Source organism: Candoia aspera, chromosome 2 (assembly GCF_035149785.1).
Source record: "Candoia aspera isolate rCanAsp1 chromosome 2, rCanAsp1.hap2, whole genome shotgun sequence".
Classification (NCBI taxonomy): Eukaryota; Metazoa; Chordata; class Lepidosauria; order Squamata; family Boidae; genus Candoia; species Candoia aspera.
Genome location: NC_086154.1, coordinates 192692026 through 192709890, shown reverse-complemented (window position 1 = coordinate 192709890; position 17865 = coordinate 192692026). Strand labels below are relative to the sequence as shown.

The 17865-nt window shown below is 36.7% G+C and overlaps 1 protein-coding gene across 3 annotated transcripts in view; it reads right to left on the bottom strand.

The window, feature by feature from the left end:
- The window catches only part of BRD10 (bromodomain containing 10), a 51786-nt gene that overhangs the window by 7837 nt on the left and 26084 nt on the right, over positions 1-17865 (bottom strand). For all 3 annotated transcript variants that reach the window (XM_063295067.1, XM_063295068.1, XM_063295069.1), the window contains 3 exons: positions 13656-15052; positions 7973-8049; positions 5514-5603 (listed from right to left, as the gene is read on the bottom strand). In XM_063295067.1, the coding sequence (XP_063151137.1) occupies positions 5514-5603; positions 7973-8049; positions 13656-15052 (1564 nt within the window). The remainder of the gene's footprint in view (positions 1-5513; positions 5604-7972; positions 8050-13655; positions 15053-17865) is intronic.

Genomic DNA, 17865 nt, shown 5'->3' with positions numbered 1-17865 from the left:
CATACTGTTAAGAAATACTTTCCAACATTCAATTGAAATCTGTCTTCCTGTAATGTAAATCTATTACTTCATTGTTCTGCACTTTAGAATGAGAAAGCATAGGTCTTGACCTCCTTCTGAGACCTTTACAGTTACCTGATGAATGGTATCATATTCTTCCTCCAACTGTCTTTTCTCAAGACTAAATATATCCAGTTCCTTCAATCTCTCTTCACAGGACTTACTTTCTAGATTCCCAATCATTCTTGACACAATATGGTGAGTCAAATGGGGGTCTGACCAAAGTTGAATAAAGTGAAAACATTACCTCTGTTGATCTGGAAATTACATTTCTTCTGTTGACGCAACCTAAAATTGCGTTTACATTTTTCAAAGCCACATTACTGCCGGCTCATTTTCAGATTCCCATTAACTACTTTTACAATATTACAAGTATCTTTATAAAGATTAATGAGCTGAAGGCTGCCTTAGAATATTACTTTTGCTAACTTAAATGTGACATTGTATTTGATTTTATATTAATGTATCATTATTATTCAAACATTTATTTTGAATTACACTTCTTTTTCACCCTAAAGGAGATTTGATCAAGATGCATTTGGATTTTTAAGTTGTTAATTTAGAAGCATTAATTCTTTTTTATTTTCTCCTATGATAAATATATATTCTTTTGCTGTGTACTTATTTAACGTCTGTAGTCTGTAATAAATATTGATGCAAGGAGAAAAAGTTGTTATTGTTCTTAGTGTTTATCATGCTTCGTTACAGGGTTTGTTTTTGCAGTGCACTCACCTAGTTCTTACAGCAAAGCTATCAATATATGATGCAACAAGGGGTTTTGTTTTCATCTGCCTTGTTGCAGAGCCTGACACTGATTGGGCTGAGAGGGAGCGCCTGGCCCCAAATCACCCAGTTGGTTTTCATGCTTAATGGAAAACTAGAACCTGGGTCTCCCTTGCTCCTTGTCCAGCACCATAACCCTTTACCATGCTGGCTTTCACAATGATGAAGAAGTATTTTTTTAAATGTCTTAAACCAGAATATATCTATAGGACTAGATGGGGCAGTGGTCTATATGATAGGAATCTAAATTTAGGTTAAATAATCTGGTTCAGATATTTTAACAGTACAATCTTAAATGTATATTGAAAAGTAAATCCCACTAAGTTCAAGGTAGCCTAAGGCCAAATCAATGGGCACTGCATTATATCTAAATATATTCCCTGGTCACCTCACAATTGGATTGCTACAGATGCAGCCAAATGTCCGTGCCATCTTCATTTGTTTTATTATTTACAAGAATACATTAAGTCATACATGAAAAGTAGCATGTCTGCTGAATGGACTATGGAATAAAAGTGGAGGCCATTTACTTTCAACTTATTCCATGGCAAATTGGGAAAAAGTGGAGGGGTACCAATACTTTTGGCCGCATCTGGGTGACAAAGCCGGCTGGGTGACCTTGGGCAAGTCACTCTCAGCCCAACTTACCTCATAGGGTTGTTGTTGGGAAAATAGGAGGGAGGAGTTATTTGGTATGTTCCCCAGCTTGAGTTATTTATAAAAAATAATAAAGGGATAGAAAATAAATAAAATAAAAAATCTGTATAATGTACTCTACAGGGGCTTGCCCTTGAAAACCACCTGGAAGCTACAGTTAGTCCAGAATGTGGCATCATGGACAGCAACGGAGGCATCACTTGATGTTCACTGCTTTCTGAGCTGTACTAGTTGGCTTCCAATGTAATTCAAAATGCTGGCTATCACCTTTAAAACACTTCATGGGATAGGGCCTGGCTATCTGAGGGACCACTTATCTCCAGTGGTTTCTGCGCATCCGGTATGATCAGGCAGGATGGATGTGCTCTTGGTCCTGTCAATTAACCAGTGTTGTCTTATGGGCCCCAAGAAGCATAGCTTCTCTGCTGCAGCACTTGCCCTCTGGAATGACATCCCTCCAGAGATTTGTATGGCTCCCACCTGTATGACATTCAGGAAATCACTAAAAACTTGGTTGTTTTCCCAGGCCTAGGGATAGAGTGGCTGAATCCCCTTTAGTTAAGTTTGGTTTTATAGTTGGCTATATTGTTCTTCCAGTTGGCTATGACTTCTTTTTATATGTACTTTGTGAACTGCCCAGATTGTTAAGCAATGTTAAATTGGATAATAAATTTTAAAAATTGTCCTTTTAAAAAAAATCCTGAACATTCCATCACAAACTTAATGAGAATTCCTGGAAATAGTGAACTATTAAAGATGAGGTTTCTGTTTTTTAAAATTAGTATGAACAAAAATAACAGATCCATAACAACAGAATGTATGAAAATATGGGTGGAAGCTTAAGTGAAAGATTATAAATAGAAAACAGTGTAGATACTACAGTGATCATGTAGTAGTATTGTAAGTGAATACTTCATTAGATTAATATTATCTTGTAAGCAGAAAACAAACATAAGTATACATTGCAAAGAGCATAGATGGGGAAAACACACACACAAACACACACACACAGAGTGGTGCTTAAAAGTTTGTGAATCCTTCTGAATTTTCAGTATTTCTGCATAAATATGACCTAAAATGTGATCTGTTCTCCACACAAGTCCTAAAACTAGATAGAGAACCCAATTAACAATTGAGTCAAAGACATACTTGTTCATTTATTTATTAAAATGATCCAAAGTTATGTATTTGTGTGTGACAAAAGTATGTGAACCTTTGCTTTCAGTAACTGATGTGCCCAAAAATACACAAGCCTGACAAACCTTTATCCAATTGTACTGTTACCAGGGACCCCAACCTACAACATAGCGAAAGAACTTACAAAAAAACTTGGACATCTCACAGAGGGGAGCAAATTTTCTATCAACTCCCCACTACAGTGCCTCCAGAAAATCAAAGACATAAAAATAGATGAAGATGAAATTATGGTTTTGTTTGATGTCACAGCACTCTTTACATCCATAGGCCTAGCACTAGTGAAAGAATCCACGGCAGCAATTCTACACAACACACCTGACCTAACTAAATGCACTAAGATCGAAATACCCAGAATCATGGACCTCATCAACCTCTGCCTCAACACCTAATTTCAATCCGATGGACAAACATACCAACAAATCAGAGGAACACCCATGGGATCACCACTCTCAGGCCTCAGAGACTGTAATGCAGTGTCTAGAAACTATAGCACTTAGTTATATGCATATAACCCAAAGTATGGATTCAGTACGTAGACGACACCTTCCTCATAATAAAAAAGGAACAACTAGAGAAGACACATGAAACAATCAGCAACATCTTCAAAGGAATAAAATTCACAAGGGAAGAAGAAAACAACAACATACTACCCTTCTTGGATATCCTCATCGGTAGAAGAAATGACAGCTAATTAGAAACACAAGTCTATCGAAAAACAATCCATGCTAACCAAGTGCTCCATTAACAAAGTAACAATCCAACCTCCCACAAGAGGACCTGTATAAGAACATTATTCAGACGAGCACAAATGCACTGCAACAACCCAGAACACCAGAAAAAAGGAAAAGATCATCTGTACAGCATCTTCCAACAAAATGGATACCCACTCAACTTTATCAAAAAGGCCTCACCAACCAACCCACTACAACCCAACCAATGGAAACTATGAAAAGGATAACACTGCCATACATCAGAAACATCTCAGAAACCACCAACAGACTGTTACAACTACATGGTATCACCGTAGCACATAAACCAACTAAAACTCTTCAAAACATATTAAGCAAGCCAAAAGACCCAATAGCCCAAGAAGGAAAAACAGGAGTTATTTACAACATATAGTGCAGACTGTAATAGCCACTATGTAGGACAGACAGGCAGAAGACTAGCAGAGTGCATTCACAAACACCAACTAACAGTCAGAAAACATGATGAAAACGTCTTAATCTCAAAACACATGGACAGACTCAACCATACTTTCAACTGGGAAACTGTGAGCATCCTAGACCAAGCTAAATCCAAAACTGCTAGGGAATACCTGGAAGCTTGGCACTCAGACAAGTCAGCCATCAACAGGCACATAGAGTTAAACAACATTTACGTACCATTCAAAAGAGATAATAAAAAGCTAAAAAGGAAACAAAATGACCAGAACACCTCCTCGCCAGCAGTCAACACCCAGATATGCAAAGATTAACACCAGGATTAACACCAGATGAACAATCAAGCAGTATTGTTTACCCTAATCAAGGAACTGCAACTCAGACCAACAAGCAAGCAGTAAACAACAGCCTAATCAAGGAACTACCAAGGAGAAAAGAACACCCCCACCAACACTGTCAGGGCAAACTACTGTATATAAACAGGGAGCAAACCCCACTCCCTTCTAGCACTGAAGATGTTGCCTAGTTGGGCAACGAAACATCTGCAAGCAAACAACTAAGCTCAGAGAGCATCAAGGACTCCACAGTTCACATTTTAAGCACCACTATACTTGAATTTCAGTGCTATGTTTATTTGCACCGAAGTAAGTTCTACTTGAAAGAAAAGTGCTTACTTATGAGTAACATCACAAGAATTAGTCTATTAACTTACATCCTAATACATGGCTGAGCAGAAGTCTTTTCCACTTCCCAGAGGGTTTTTTTTCCTCTCCTCACTTATTCTCTTGCAGTCACACACACACACACCCTCTCTTATTCCTTTAACACTACTGTTATTGCTATGATAATGTTGGAGAACTTGAAGCATCTTTGCATTCCCAGCAGCCTACAGTTATTTGGCTTGCCATGGTGGACAAGAAGATGCACAGCGAGAGTCGTCCATGCATGCTTTCTTCCTTAGTACAAACTGAGTAAGCACACACATGGAAAGATGTAGTATTCTTCCAGCTCAGTTGAAAGTTGATTAATTATCTCCATAGTCATTGGGTAGGATACTCTCCCACTTACTAGTTTATATCCACATAAGGCATTATTAGATCAATGGGCCATAATGGAGACAACTTTAATAGGGATAATCACATATTTTCCCTTAGTTTCATGACGACATAAAAATCCATAATGTACTTAAATGGTCTGTTTCCTATTCAGAAGTCTTTCACGAAAGAGCAGCAGTTGATAAATTTGGAAGGAGATTGGAAGGAAATAGACAAAATATAAGTCTAAGTTATTTTATTTGACTAAAAGTATTGTTGTAAGGTATAATTAGAAATAATGCTCAAACACTGGTATTCAATTATTTTCCCTCATTTAAGTTAACTAGAAACCATGAATGGTAAAAATCTTTTAAAGTTTTCCATGGTTTAACTAATCAAAGGTTAGGGAATCTGTTGCCGTCAGGATGTTGCTGCTGTCCCAGCCAATGCATTCAAGGATGAAGGATGCTAGGAGTTTTTGTTCAGTAACAGTTGAAAGACCACAGGTTCTTCACCCCAGATCTAATTATTGAGAAGCCATTGATACCTATAAGAAATAATCTTAACAAATAGCTTTAATATGATGCATTAAGCAAAAGACAAAATTTAAAACACATACCGATTTCTTTTTAATATTCTCAATATCTCTGAGTTCATTCTCAATTTTTCTAATTAATTCCCTGAGTTCATCAAGATTAGTGCAAATAAGCTGGAATAAGAGGGAAAAAAAGTTAAATTATTAAAAGTCAGAGACATGCAGCACAACCCTAAGTAGTTCTATTAGAAAATAAGTATCACTGCATTTAATTATTTACAAAATATGGACATCTGTTGCAAATAAAAAAGACCAGTTAGACTTTGATTCCCACTGAGCATACTCGCCCTCACTGGCCTGCTCTTAAGAGTTCTTCCCCTAAAATGTTTGCACTTTTGTAAGTTTTGATGCCATTTGGGTTCTGTAAAAGGAGTGGGCAGACCTTGGGCTACGTCTGGTCCCTAATGTGGTTGAGAGTCAGCAGTAAAATGAAAAGAATATTGATGTTGTTTTTCAAGTTTGGAAGCATTTTAGGAATGTGAGTGGTTGTTATTCTGCATCTGAGAGGACTTCCACTTCCAACTCTACTCTTACTGTAAAACACTCAAATGGTCCAATTCTGATCCCTTTTCTGGAGGGAATAAATGGGAAAGGTAAATTCCTTCCATTCCCATTATACCACATACACACAGAAATTTATTTATTTAAATTTACTATAGCCTACTCACATAGACTCTGGCTATTTTAACATTAGGCCAGAATATCTCAGTTACATCACTGTCTAATGACTGTGTTACTCAATTTACCATTAAGTTCGATTCATATATGATTTTAGTAGAAATTTCTTTAATGGAAAGTAGCACACAGAACAGTGAAAAAGTTGTGAATGAAAGTTGCCACGTTTTCTCCAAGTTAAACAACCCAATGAGTACAAGCCCCCCACCCCTCAGGCATGCAGCTCCCCCTTCGTGCCAGTCAGCTCAACTCCATGCAGATGTCTCCAATGGCTCAGTAGTTTGACCTTGGATACCAGAGATAGTCCAAACAAGATGTTTTCACACACCTGGCATGTTCCCCCTTCCAACTCTACTGACCTGCAAGTCCCAACATGTATTAAGTGCATTCATGCATGTGAGTCCAATCAGATGTTCTGGGAACATGTGTTCAGGGAGCATGACACACTGCTTGGCTTGTAACCCCCAACTGCTGTTATATAAGGAACCATAGTTGGAGAATGTTTATTATTATTATAGGATATTGTTTATTTATTATTACAGGATATTTACCTATACTGGTAAAAATGCAGGGTTAAAATAATAAAAAAGTATTCTTAATGAAAAGCTTATGACTTCAGTATCCTTGAGATTTTCTTATATCTATACATCTATATTTCTCCATAAATATAAAATGTAATATTAGGTTGAACATAATACATATATTATTTATATATGTGTGTGTGTGTGTGTGTGTGTGTGTGTGTGTGTGTGAGAGAGAGAGAGAGAGAGAGAGAGAGAGAGAGAAGAATCTTTATTGTGGTCAATGACCAGTCGATCAATGTATATAATATATAATATATATATATACTGAATATATAATATGACCTTCCTCTGAGAGTAATTCTCAGATTCTTCTTGCATGTAGGGGTTACTGGATCCTTACCAATACATTTCAGAAAAATCTCTGTAATCTAAGAAAACATTTTAGGACATTATTTACTTAATTACTTCTAACTTTTTGTCATTCTCATCCCCCTTTCTCTGCTGAATGGTCCACGATATTTAATACCATGATAGAGTAGATGAACTTCAACTGACTACATCTTAAACAGCAAGTAAGAATTTGTGGGTGCCCCAATTTATATCATGTTTAGAAGTCTAAGTTGTCATTGAAAACTAAATGGTAATCAAAGCTATATGGGGATTCTTATGATTGAAAAGAAAGGCATAATTAAAAACAGTACTGAACTTAAAGGCTGATCAAAGAAACTCTTAAATTATCTATAGTTTTTGTGAATGTTTAAACTGAACACACCTGTATATTACTCCCTTTTTTCAATATTCTAACATTTATGCCCTCTTTACTGCTAATTGCGAAGTATATTTTTATTTAGGCAGAAATGCAACATCAAGTGATTATTCTCTGTGAATAATTCCTGTAAGAAACCATTTGCTTTGTAACCATCAGTAAATAATATGCTGGACATTCAAGATTCAAACAGAAAGTGCTTCCATTGATACGTAGAGATGGTTTCATTCTTTCTACTTTCTGCACTACATGTTATTCTAAAAATTCCTGGCTGTTAGAATTGGCTTTTTGACAGATAAGTACTCAAGTAGGAAGTTAGCCAAAAAAGTCCTGGTGCATGTAGATAACAGATTCCATGATTATTTCAGAACAAATTCTTTTGTTTTACTATTTATTATTAATTTAATAATGTCAATTTAAATCTATTATTTGGAGAGAGGGAGATACTAACCAACCACTGCAGAAGTTACAAGCTTTCAAATTTACTAATGAACCAAATAAAACCCAAAAGGTATTACCTGGAATTCTGGGACAAAAGGCTTTGTAATAGATTTCCTTTTCTTTGTAACTGCTTTTTTAGATATGGATTTCTTTCCTTTAAAGGGGGAAAAAAGATTTGCAACATAACTATATAAATTCATACACGCAAAAATATGGACTAGAAAATTAATTTGTAACAGTTTGTAGGAATCAAGAAAATTTCAGTCATAGTAAGTCTCCAGACAACTGCTATTGTAAGATTTTAAATATCCTTTCATTCAAATTCAAGATTTTGAACTAAAAAAATTACTCTTTTATTCTTCTCAAGACTGTTAATATTCCAGTAATGTTGGATTTGTTTACACTGAAGAATCTCTTAAATATTAAAACAGTTATTTCAAAAAACAATATTCTCAGCTTTTCTCATATGTTTACTTTCTCTTCCTGCTCTATACTTACATACACAATTCACATCTTTTAACTGACAGAATTCAAGCCTAAAGTTTTAAAGAAAACAAACATCTCCCACGTTCTGCATATTCAAAATGGACAGGAGCAGAAAATCCTAATTACCCTTAAAAGTAGTAAGTGGCTTTGACATTCAACAAATAGCATTTAAGATCAAAAGCTGGCCCATAAATACTCTGCAGACTAATTTATTCAGATTCAGATGGGACAGCTGTTGAATATTATAGGCTAGGCTTGATAGGGTAGATGGGAGAGGGTAGGTGGGTGAAAAGAGAGAGTAAAGATAACTTCATGCTTTCCAGATATTTTAGCCTACAACTTTCAAAATTCCTTGCCATTGGGATTGCAGCTGGAGGACATCAGGTTGCCTCTTCTTGATCTATACAGCTGCTGTTCTTGTTGAATATTTGCACAGCTTTTCAAAATCCAGATGTAATAGAGAAACAGACTGTTATCATATACAGCCTTGCAGGATGGGCAATAAATGGCCCTCCAAATATTGCTGGACTGAAACTAAGACTGGCCATGCTGGAAAGGATGGATGAGAATTTAAATTCAGTATCTGGAAGACCACATACTGCCCATCCTTGATATATAGGTTAATAGTGAATACAGCTGTCTGTGCACCAGACATCATGTAGTAAAAACAATGCACAACAGAAAATTATCAGCAGGCATGGGAAAATCCCATGTTTACAAAAGCTCAGTGTGCCCTGTACTCAAGGAATGTTGATTGTTAGGAAAATCAAACACAAAACAGGATTAGGGACATAGTAGGTCAGTATTTTTTAAACTTTTCAAGACCATGGAATGCTGAGTTCCTCCCTCCTTCCCTCAGAAAAGAGAATGGCTATTAAGACTGTGGCTGGAAACACAACACTTGGTGCAATCTGGCTTGAAGAGAGAGAGTTCTGTCTTCTTACTGTGTCTCTACTTCCAACTGCTTTGAGGGGAATTTTGCTTGAGTGGAGGAAACAGTTCCATTTACTTTAGGGATTGAGGTGGGGCATTGTGATTTCCCTGCTTGAGGTACCACAGGGCTGATCAAGTGATACATCAAGCTTCCTCCACAACAGTTTGGCAGCAGTGTAGGACCATGTGTACAAGGCTGAATTATTTTTATGAATACTCAGTGCACACTTCCAAGTTTTTTATGGAACTCAAAATAGTTGGATTCTGCTTAATTTTAGTCATTTGAGCTGAGTTTACTTAACACATCTTCGGCTCAGAGATATGGGCTATATAGCACCTAATACATTATTTGGATGATGAACAGAAGCAATACATGGTTGTTTACATTGCTATGGAAAGGCTGGAACACTTTTTTATGATGGTGATAGGGAAGTTTTTAAAAGAGTGATCTTTAAATATTGAAGTAGTTGTTTTGTTTTGTTTTTAAAGGCAGTTCTAGAAAAGAGGAGCCAGAGAGACCCAGAACTTATTAAGGTAAAGGTAAAGGTTTCCCTTGACATGAAGTCCAGTCGTGTCCGACTCTAGGGGGCGGTGCTCATCTCCGTTCAGGCTGTTATTATTAACCAACATTAACAATGTAGGTCCCTCCCCCAACAAGTTCTGCTGTGTTGCCTCAACATGGTGGTGATGGGAGTATTCCTGGAAGGGATCAGTAAAGAACACTGTGAGCATATGCCAAGAGTATATAATCCCAGCAGAGCCACCCAAGGCATGAAGGTCATCCCAGCTGCCCAGCTAAAGAAAGCAGGCACCTATATTAGGCAGCAGTGATATAGGAAGATGCTGGAAGTAGATGATCGTTTTAGTGACAATGGCAAAGGCATAATTTCATACTGTGTGGGAGAAGGCAATGGTAGACCACTTGTCCTAACAGTCAGGAACCATGCTGAGACAAGGAATAGGTCTCTAGTGTTTTATTATTGCTACATTAGACAGAAAATCCTAACAAACTGAAGAAGCGTGGGAAAAAACCAGATAAACCCCAAAAGTTAAGGCGGGTCTGATCTGTGTCTCTTTGAATGGCTGCTTAACTCCTCAGTACTACGCATGCATTTTCCCCCCTGGATAGGGGCCCCCTCCTGCTCACCATCAGTACTTATGACACCACTCCTGTATTGTACCAAGAAAAACACATGAATAGACAATATAAAGTAATTGACAATATATTGCCAGATGATGGGCCCCTCAGGACAGATGGTACTCAACATGCTATTGAGGAAGAGCTGAGGATCTTTCAGAGTACTAATGGTGTTTATAATGTAGCTACATTAAAGTCTTCAGGAAGTCAGTTGCTGATGTTGTCATGCAGGAAAAGAAAACCCAAAGCTACAAAAACAATTACAGTGGAAATATGGAATGTAAGAAGCATGAACAAGCTCAAAACAGTGAAAGATGAAATGAAACAACTACACATTGATATCTTAGGCATCAGTGAATTGAAATGGATTGGAATTGAACACTTTCTGTCAAAAGATCACACTGTTTACTGCTCAGGACACAGAAAACAAAGTAGGAATGATGTTGCTTTGGAAGGTTAGAGGAAGAACAGTACTTGGCTACAACGCAGTCAATGACCAAATAATATCAATTAGACTTTGTGAACAACCCTTTAATATGATTATTATCCAAGTTTTATGCTCCAACCACTGATGCAGAAGAAGAAGAAGACACTGATGAGTTTTATGATCAGATTCAATTTGAAATTGACAGAACATGCACGCAAGATATGCTACCGGTGTTTGGAGACTAGAATGCCAAAGTTGGAAATATTGAGGAAAATGTAGCTGGGCTGTATGGCCTAGGAAACCAAAATTAAGCAGAGAACAACATCAATTTCGGCCAATTCAGTGATTTATTAATTGCCAACACAGCCTTCAAACAACCAAAATGACATTTATATACATGTAAATCACCAGAGAGAGTACACAGAAATCAAATTGACTATATTATTGGCAAAAGGAGGTAGAAGACCTCAGTTATAACAGGAAAGATGTGGCCAGGGTCTGACTGTGGAACAGATCACTAATTGCTCATGAGCAAGTTTCAAGTTAAACTAAATTGGAAGGAAAAAATCCAACCACTTGCCATGATAAGTTCTTGAGCATAAACCCATCATTTTCAAGGAGAACATCCAGAATCACTCTGAAGTCCTGAACCTCATGAATAGGGAACCAGAACTTTGGAATGAACTAAAATAATTTGTTAAAGATGAATGTAAAAAGAGACTACAGAAGATTAAGAAGAAGAAGAAAGCAAACTGGATCTTAGAACAGTGGAAAGAAGAGAAGCTAAAGCCAATAAAGACAAAGATCTCAGGAAGGAACTTGACAAAGAATTTCAGAGAGCTGTTAGAAGAGACATAAAGCAGTATTACGGCAGCTATAGAGACACTGAAGATGGAAAAAGACATAGAAAAGCAAGGAAAGTCTTCCAAAAGATCTCCAAATTGAGAAAGAGTTTTCAACTTCGAACTGGTATGCTAAAGGATGCCAGTGGAAGATAGTACCTGATTCAAAGAATATCAAACAAATATGAAAGGAGTATACTGAAATTCTGTAGAGATGTCAATATTCCCTACTTACAAGAACCTCTAGTACCAGAAGATGAACTGAGATCAGCACTCTGGTCATTACCAAATCAGAAGGCTACAGGAATAGAAGGAATATCTTCAAAAATATGGCAAGCAACAGAAGAAGAATCAGTAAAGGTTCTAACCAAAGTATGCCAAAAAATACGCTGTGAGAACAACACAGTGGCCAACAGATTGGAAAAGGTCAGCCTACGTTCCTATACCAAAGAGAGAAGACTTAACAGAATGTGCAAACTATTGTACAATAGCCTTAATTTCACAAGGTAGCAAAATAAGGGTTAGGATCATCCAATGCAGATTAGAACCCAAGTGGAAAGGGAGATGGGCAGATGTTCAAGCTGGTTTCAGAAAAGACTGAGGACGATAAGACTATTGCTGATGTGCTCTGAATAATTGAGAAAGCTAAAATAGAAGAAAGAAGTCAACATGTGTTTCACTGATTACTGAAAGGCCTCTGATTATTTCAATCATGTCAAGCTATGGAATGTTCTTTAAAAATGAGATGGGATCAATCAGATGAACCTAGTACTTTATGTAGGGAATAATTATTAAAAACTGATCACAGATAGTAAGGAAATTCTATGAAAAATGTCCACCCCACCATTAAAATTCCAGTTCAGCATTCTGCAGTGCTAGTTTATACATTTAAATAATTTTTTTCTGTTAAAATTGGTAGTTCCAAATACTCAAAGTATCAGATGCTGCCTTCATACATTTACATAGTGAATCAGAAGAAAAGCTAAAATTTAATTTTGAAGAAGTGCAGTGCCTTGCAAACTTCTCCTCTTGTTATGAAACAATACATCAACTATAACCTCAATAGCTTCTGAATAATACCCAAGAGCTGAATCCATATGAAGTAAACTACAAAAGTTTAGTTTTGAGATTATGAAGGATTTTATGATCTGGTCGTTTAACTGAAAATATTCTACTCTCTTTTAAAAAAAACATATTGAAAGAAATCATTGAAAAATATTTTAAAATTTACTGTAAATAACATAAAAGTCATAGTAAATGAGATACTGATAATTTACCTCCACACTTTTATTTTAGAGCAGTGTTAATGACAACACTGAAAAGTTGGATGCTTAACTCTTTCCCCTTTTTGAACTAATTTCCAGTCTAAATAATCTTTCCCCTTTGAAGGGAGAAATATATCAGTATTTATGAATAACACTGCACAGCCTTAAGCTAAAAAAATAGCTAATAGCTGGCAGTTAAAGAACCTGTTATATTCCTTTGCAGACTACCAGTTTCATTCTCACTTCTGTGAGCAGTCATACTTTTCAGAGGCTATCACCACACACAGGTAGTCCTCATTTAGCGACCAAAATGGGACTGGCAACTTGGTTGTTAAGCAAAGCGGTTGCTAAGTGAAAAATCACATAACTGTGACCGTGCTTACAATTTCATACAGGACAATGTGTACTAACTGACTGCAATGGCGAACACATGACTGAGAGACGCTGCAAAGGTTGTAAATGCAGGCATTGGTCGCAAAGTGACTTTTTTTAGCACCGTTATAACTGCGGTCACTGTCAGAAGCAGTCGCTAAGTGAGGACCATCTGTATGGTCAAGGCTGGAAAGAAAGTCAAATTCAGAATAATTTTTAGAGCCAGCATTAAACGTTTAAATAGAAGAACAATCAGCAAAATTATTTCTCCTTTTCGCATTGTTCAATTCATCTTACCAGATTTGTGCTTCTTGTGTTTGGCTTTCTTTTTCATCATGAGTAACTTATTCTGGATCTCAGGTTTATAAGATTTTAATGAGTGGAGATGAATCTCACATTTTCTCTGAAGGCTTTCATTCAAAATATCTTTCAATTTCTTTTTCTTCTTCTTCTTCTTCTTTGCTCGTACTTTACTAAACATTAGTGTTTTCTTTTCTACCAAATTCTTTGAAGTCGCTTCTTTAGCAACTTTGTGACAATTAAAGTCTGGATTGTCACTCTGATTACCATTCACATGCATCTGGCAAGTTTTAAGTGTGTTTTCTTTTAATGGGATTCCCTCAATTTTGACAACTGAAGATTCACCACATTTTTCTCTGTTTTCCAGAATCCGGATTTCTCCTGGGCTAAGAGGTTCCCCCAAACCATCATTCTCTTCTGAAACAATGGCTTTATCTTGATTTTCTTTACAACAATCTTTTGTAAAGTCACAGTCCTTACGTGTTTTCTCTTCACAGTTGTATTTGATTTCATTTTCTGGTACAACATTCAAGAGATTCAAGTGAACCTTTGCCAAGCAAAGATTTTTTCCAGGTTCTTGTTTTGAGTGGGGTGACTGCTCTTTAGCACCAAATCTAATTTCCCCATTGTTTTGGGTGCCATATTCACATTTCACTTTTTCCAGTTTAATGCGTGGTACTCTTTTTACTTTAATTGGAGGAACGGGAAATTCAGGGGCATGAAAAGGCTTTTGCTTATAAATCCGTACATCTGCACCACAGAATTGTGGGAAGTGAACATAGGCATGCTCTAAGTAATCATAACCCAGAATCACTTCTCTGCATTCATGAATAGGTTGGCCAAGTACTGCATCCTGTACATCCTTTTGAGTCTCATATACAAAGTCACAGAGGCCTTTTAGCAGCCATACCTTCTGACAAAATGGAAGTTCATGAAATGGTTTTTCCTCCAAAGGATTAACTTCTCCAAGGATTTTGAAAAACTGAGGACAGAGACCAAGTTTTTCTGCACAACTGTCAGGATTGTCAGTTTGCCCAACAGCTGTATACCACTGCTGTACTTTCTGTCTAAGTGCTGCTTCCCATGTCCTGTAAGGAAACATTGGTCTTCGATGCAAAGTAGCTCTTCGATGGGGAGGGCTTAACAAAGAAGTCATTATTTTAGACAAAAAAGCACTACATTGAGGCATCAAAAGACAGCGTTCCAATTCATAAAATACTATTTCAGGCAAATTTAAAATATGTTGTGCTAAACAAAGAAAATGGCCAATAGCTGGAATTTCCCACATGTTTTCCATTCGAGTAGGTGCTGCTTGACACAGAAGAGACTTCTCCCATTCTTCTATTTCTTTTTGACTAGCTTCTTCTGCCTCTTTCCTTTCTTGTTCTCGAAGTCTAAAAAAAATCAGTTTTAATATTAAAAGCAGAAAGACAAATGGAAAAAAAGTTTGTACATAAAAGCAAAAGAAACTGTATAGGACCATAATTAAGATTTTGATTGAGTCCTGGATAACTCAGCAGTTCTGAAATACAGAAACCCACCAAAACAGCAACCTGATTTAGTCTGGTTATTTTATCATCTTATTACCACTGGATATTGAGCTGTCCATCAACTAGAACAAGTCTGGTAATATAGCACCTAGAGGCGCCAATGTAGCATATGACCCTTCTTTTGAAACCCAAGATACCTTATCCCTGACACCCTAATTTGTTATTTATATTTGTAGCATTATGTAGAATAAAGATGGAAGATTGTTACAGCAAATAATTGTGCTCAGTGCATCCAACAAAACAAAACAAATGAAGAGTCTGTTATAGTGGTTGTGTCTGGTGAGCAGCTGATAGACTAGATACTAGCAAAACTTGCCAGTTCAGCAAGCCACACTGGTTATTTGACTTAAATGTCATTATTACTAATGTCTCAAATTAATTGTACTGAAGTCTGATCACACTCATGCACAGAACTGGACTCTAGTTTTAGTTGCTTATCACGCCAAAATTAAATACTGTCTGAGATCCCACAATATTCTGTGTAAAGGAAAGACACTTTCTCAAAATACTTGCCCCTACAGTATAGTCCCACCTGCTACAGCCTCCTTATCCACATAATTCCACCTGCTGCAGCCTCTTCACCTATGCCCATGCCAGGAGTCTAGACTCAAAAGCAGCCTTTTTTTTAAAGCAGATGAACTGTAAGAAAAAGAGGGTGGGAAAGTCCTGCTATACAACATTTCTGCACTTGTCTTTTTGGGTTCTAAGTTCTAAAGGAATACATTTTAAATACTACAAAAGGTTTCTCTATTTATAAAGATTATCATATTGATAAATACGTCAAAACACATTTTTAAATCACAATACTTAACTTTGTTATAATCCATATTCTCAATATATTATCAAATGATTCTTCTATTTTAGACTACTGAGCACTAAATCTTATATTATCTGCAAGTGAATTCAATTGCATACCTTCAGTTTATTTTATATTTCATCTGTTGTACCAGCTATTTGGTATCTTTTTTGATACATTAGGGTCTTAATAATAGGGCACTCAGCCAATACCTCAATACTTTGTCCTCTTTCTGCAACAAGTGAATTTGAGTATAAGAAAAAATTCCTCAACTCAAGGGCATCTGCAGCAGTCAGTTATGATGCAAGCTCTGCCCTTAACATTCTATGCCTCAGTGAATCTCAGAGATGATTGGGTATAAGCTGTAACATTAATTCTATGCATGCTACCTCTAGATCATAGCTTTTGCAAAATAAATTCAAGGGAAAAACCCAGTATATTTTGTACAAAGTGACATCATTTAAACTATGCTTCCACATATAATCAAGCCAAAGAATATGGGCTACACCCTATACCTGAGAATGCTCTGGAGCAGTTTTCTGTCCAACTTAGAATTGTTTCATGCATATGGTTTCCTTTTTCATCGTAATATTGATTTCTTCTAAATCGAGATAACTTATTTATTTATTATATTTAATGTAATTTAGAGGCTGCTCAACTCCAGATGACTCTGGGCAGCTTACATTTAAAAAGTAAAAACAATTTAAAAAATAAACAGATCGCAAGCATTCAGTGACCTTCTGAATGTCATCAGGGTGGGAGCTGGGATCTCTGGGAGGATGCTGTTTCAGAAGGTGGACACCACAAAAGAGAAGGCTTGCTTCCTAGGTCCCAATAGAGGCTCACCTTTCAGACAACAGTCACGTCACATTTAACCAGCATATCTGTAAGCATGTAAATTAGAAATTCTGAAGTTGCTCCAACAATAAAAATTGCAGCCCAAAGGGCAGGATCTATTAGATGCATTGGTACATATAAATCAGGAATGCCGTCTGACTATGCTATATGAAAGATTGCTCCCAAGAGTCTGAAAGCAGTTCACTGGGGCATGGAAGGCTGCAATTACAAAAAGTGTGAGAGGAATGAAAGGGAACTTCAGAAACAGAACTTTTCCATACAGTTAGATCTCAGCCTCCATTTCATTCTAAATTTTTAGTCCTGTGACCCATTTAATAGGTTCAGAGCATTGATTTTCCAACTCTAGTCCAGAAATCATCAGTGATCTGTCATAGCCTTCACTGCCAGACAGCTAGAAAACTCCTGCTCCCCACTTCAGCACATCTCCCCCCAAATTCACTGTCAGTCAGCTAACCAGAGCCTGCTCTCTGTCTTAGCACCTGCCTCCCCAAACAATCTTGATCAGCCAGTTTGTGGTAGGAGTTGTCATGTTATGTGGCATGGACTGCATAAAATAATGCAAATAATAAATAAATATTTAATATAGTTTTGATACAAAATTTAATTTTAAAAGTGGAGCAGAGGGGAAGGCATACACAAATACAATTATAATCATAATCTTATTCTATAAGGAATGTGAGCTCCCATGCTCTTAAAGATGAACATTTAGAGAGGGTCTGTCTGTTCAAATGAGCGGTCCTCATTTTTTTCCTGAATTATAGAAAGTTTGAGAAAATGTATAGTTACTGCACAAACAGAGCTTCCATGCACTCATCCTTGGAAAAATTGTGTGGACTGGTTCAAGACTGCATATACAGTAGCAAACAAGAAAAAAGTATTTTAGACATCAAATTTAAAACTACATTAGCCTGGTTCATATATCAATGCTTGATATATTGATATCCTTTTGTCTTAGAAGCTCACTGGATTTACAAATCAAGGCACTTTAAACACACTCAGGTAT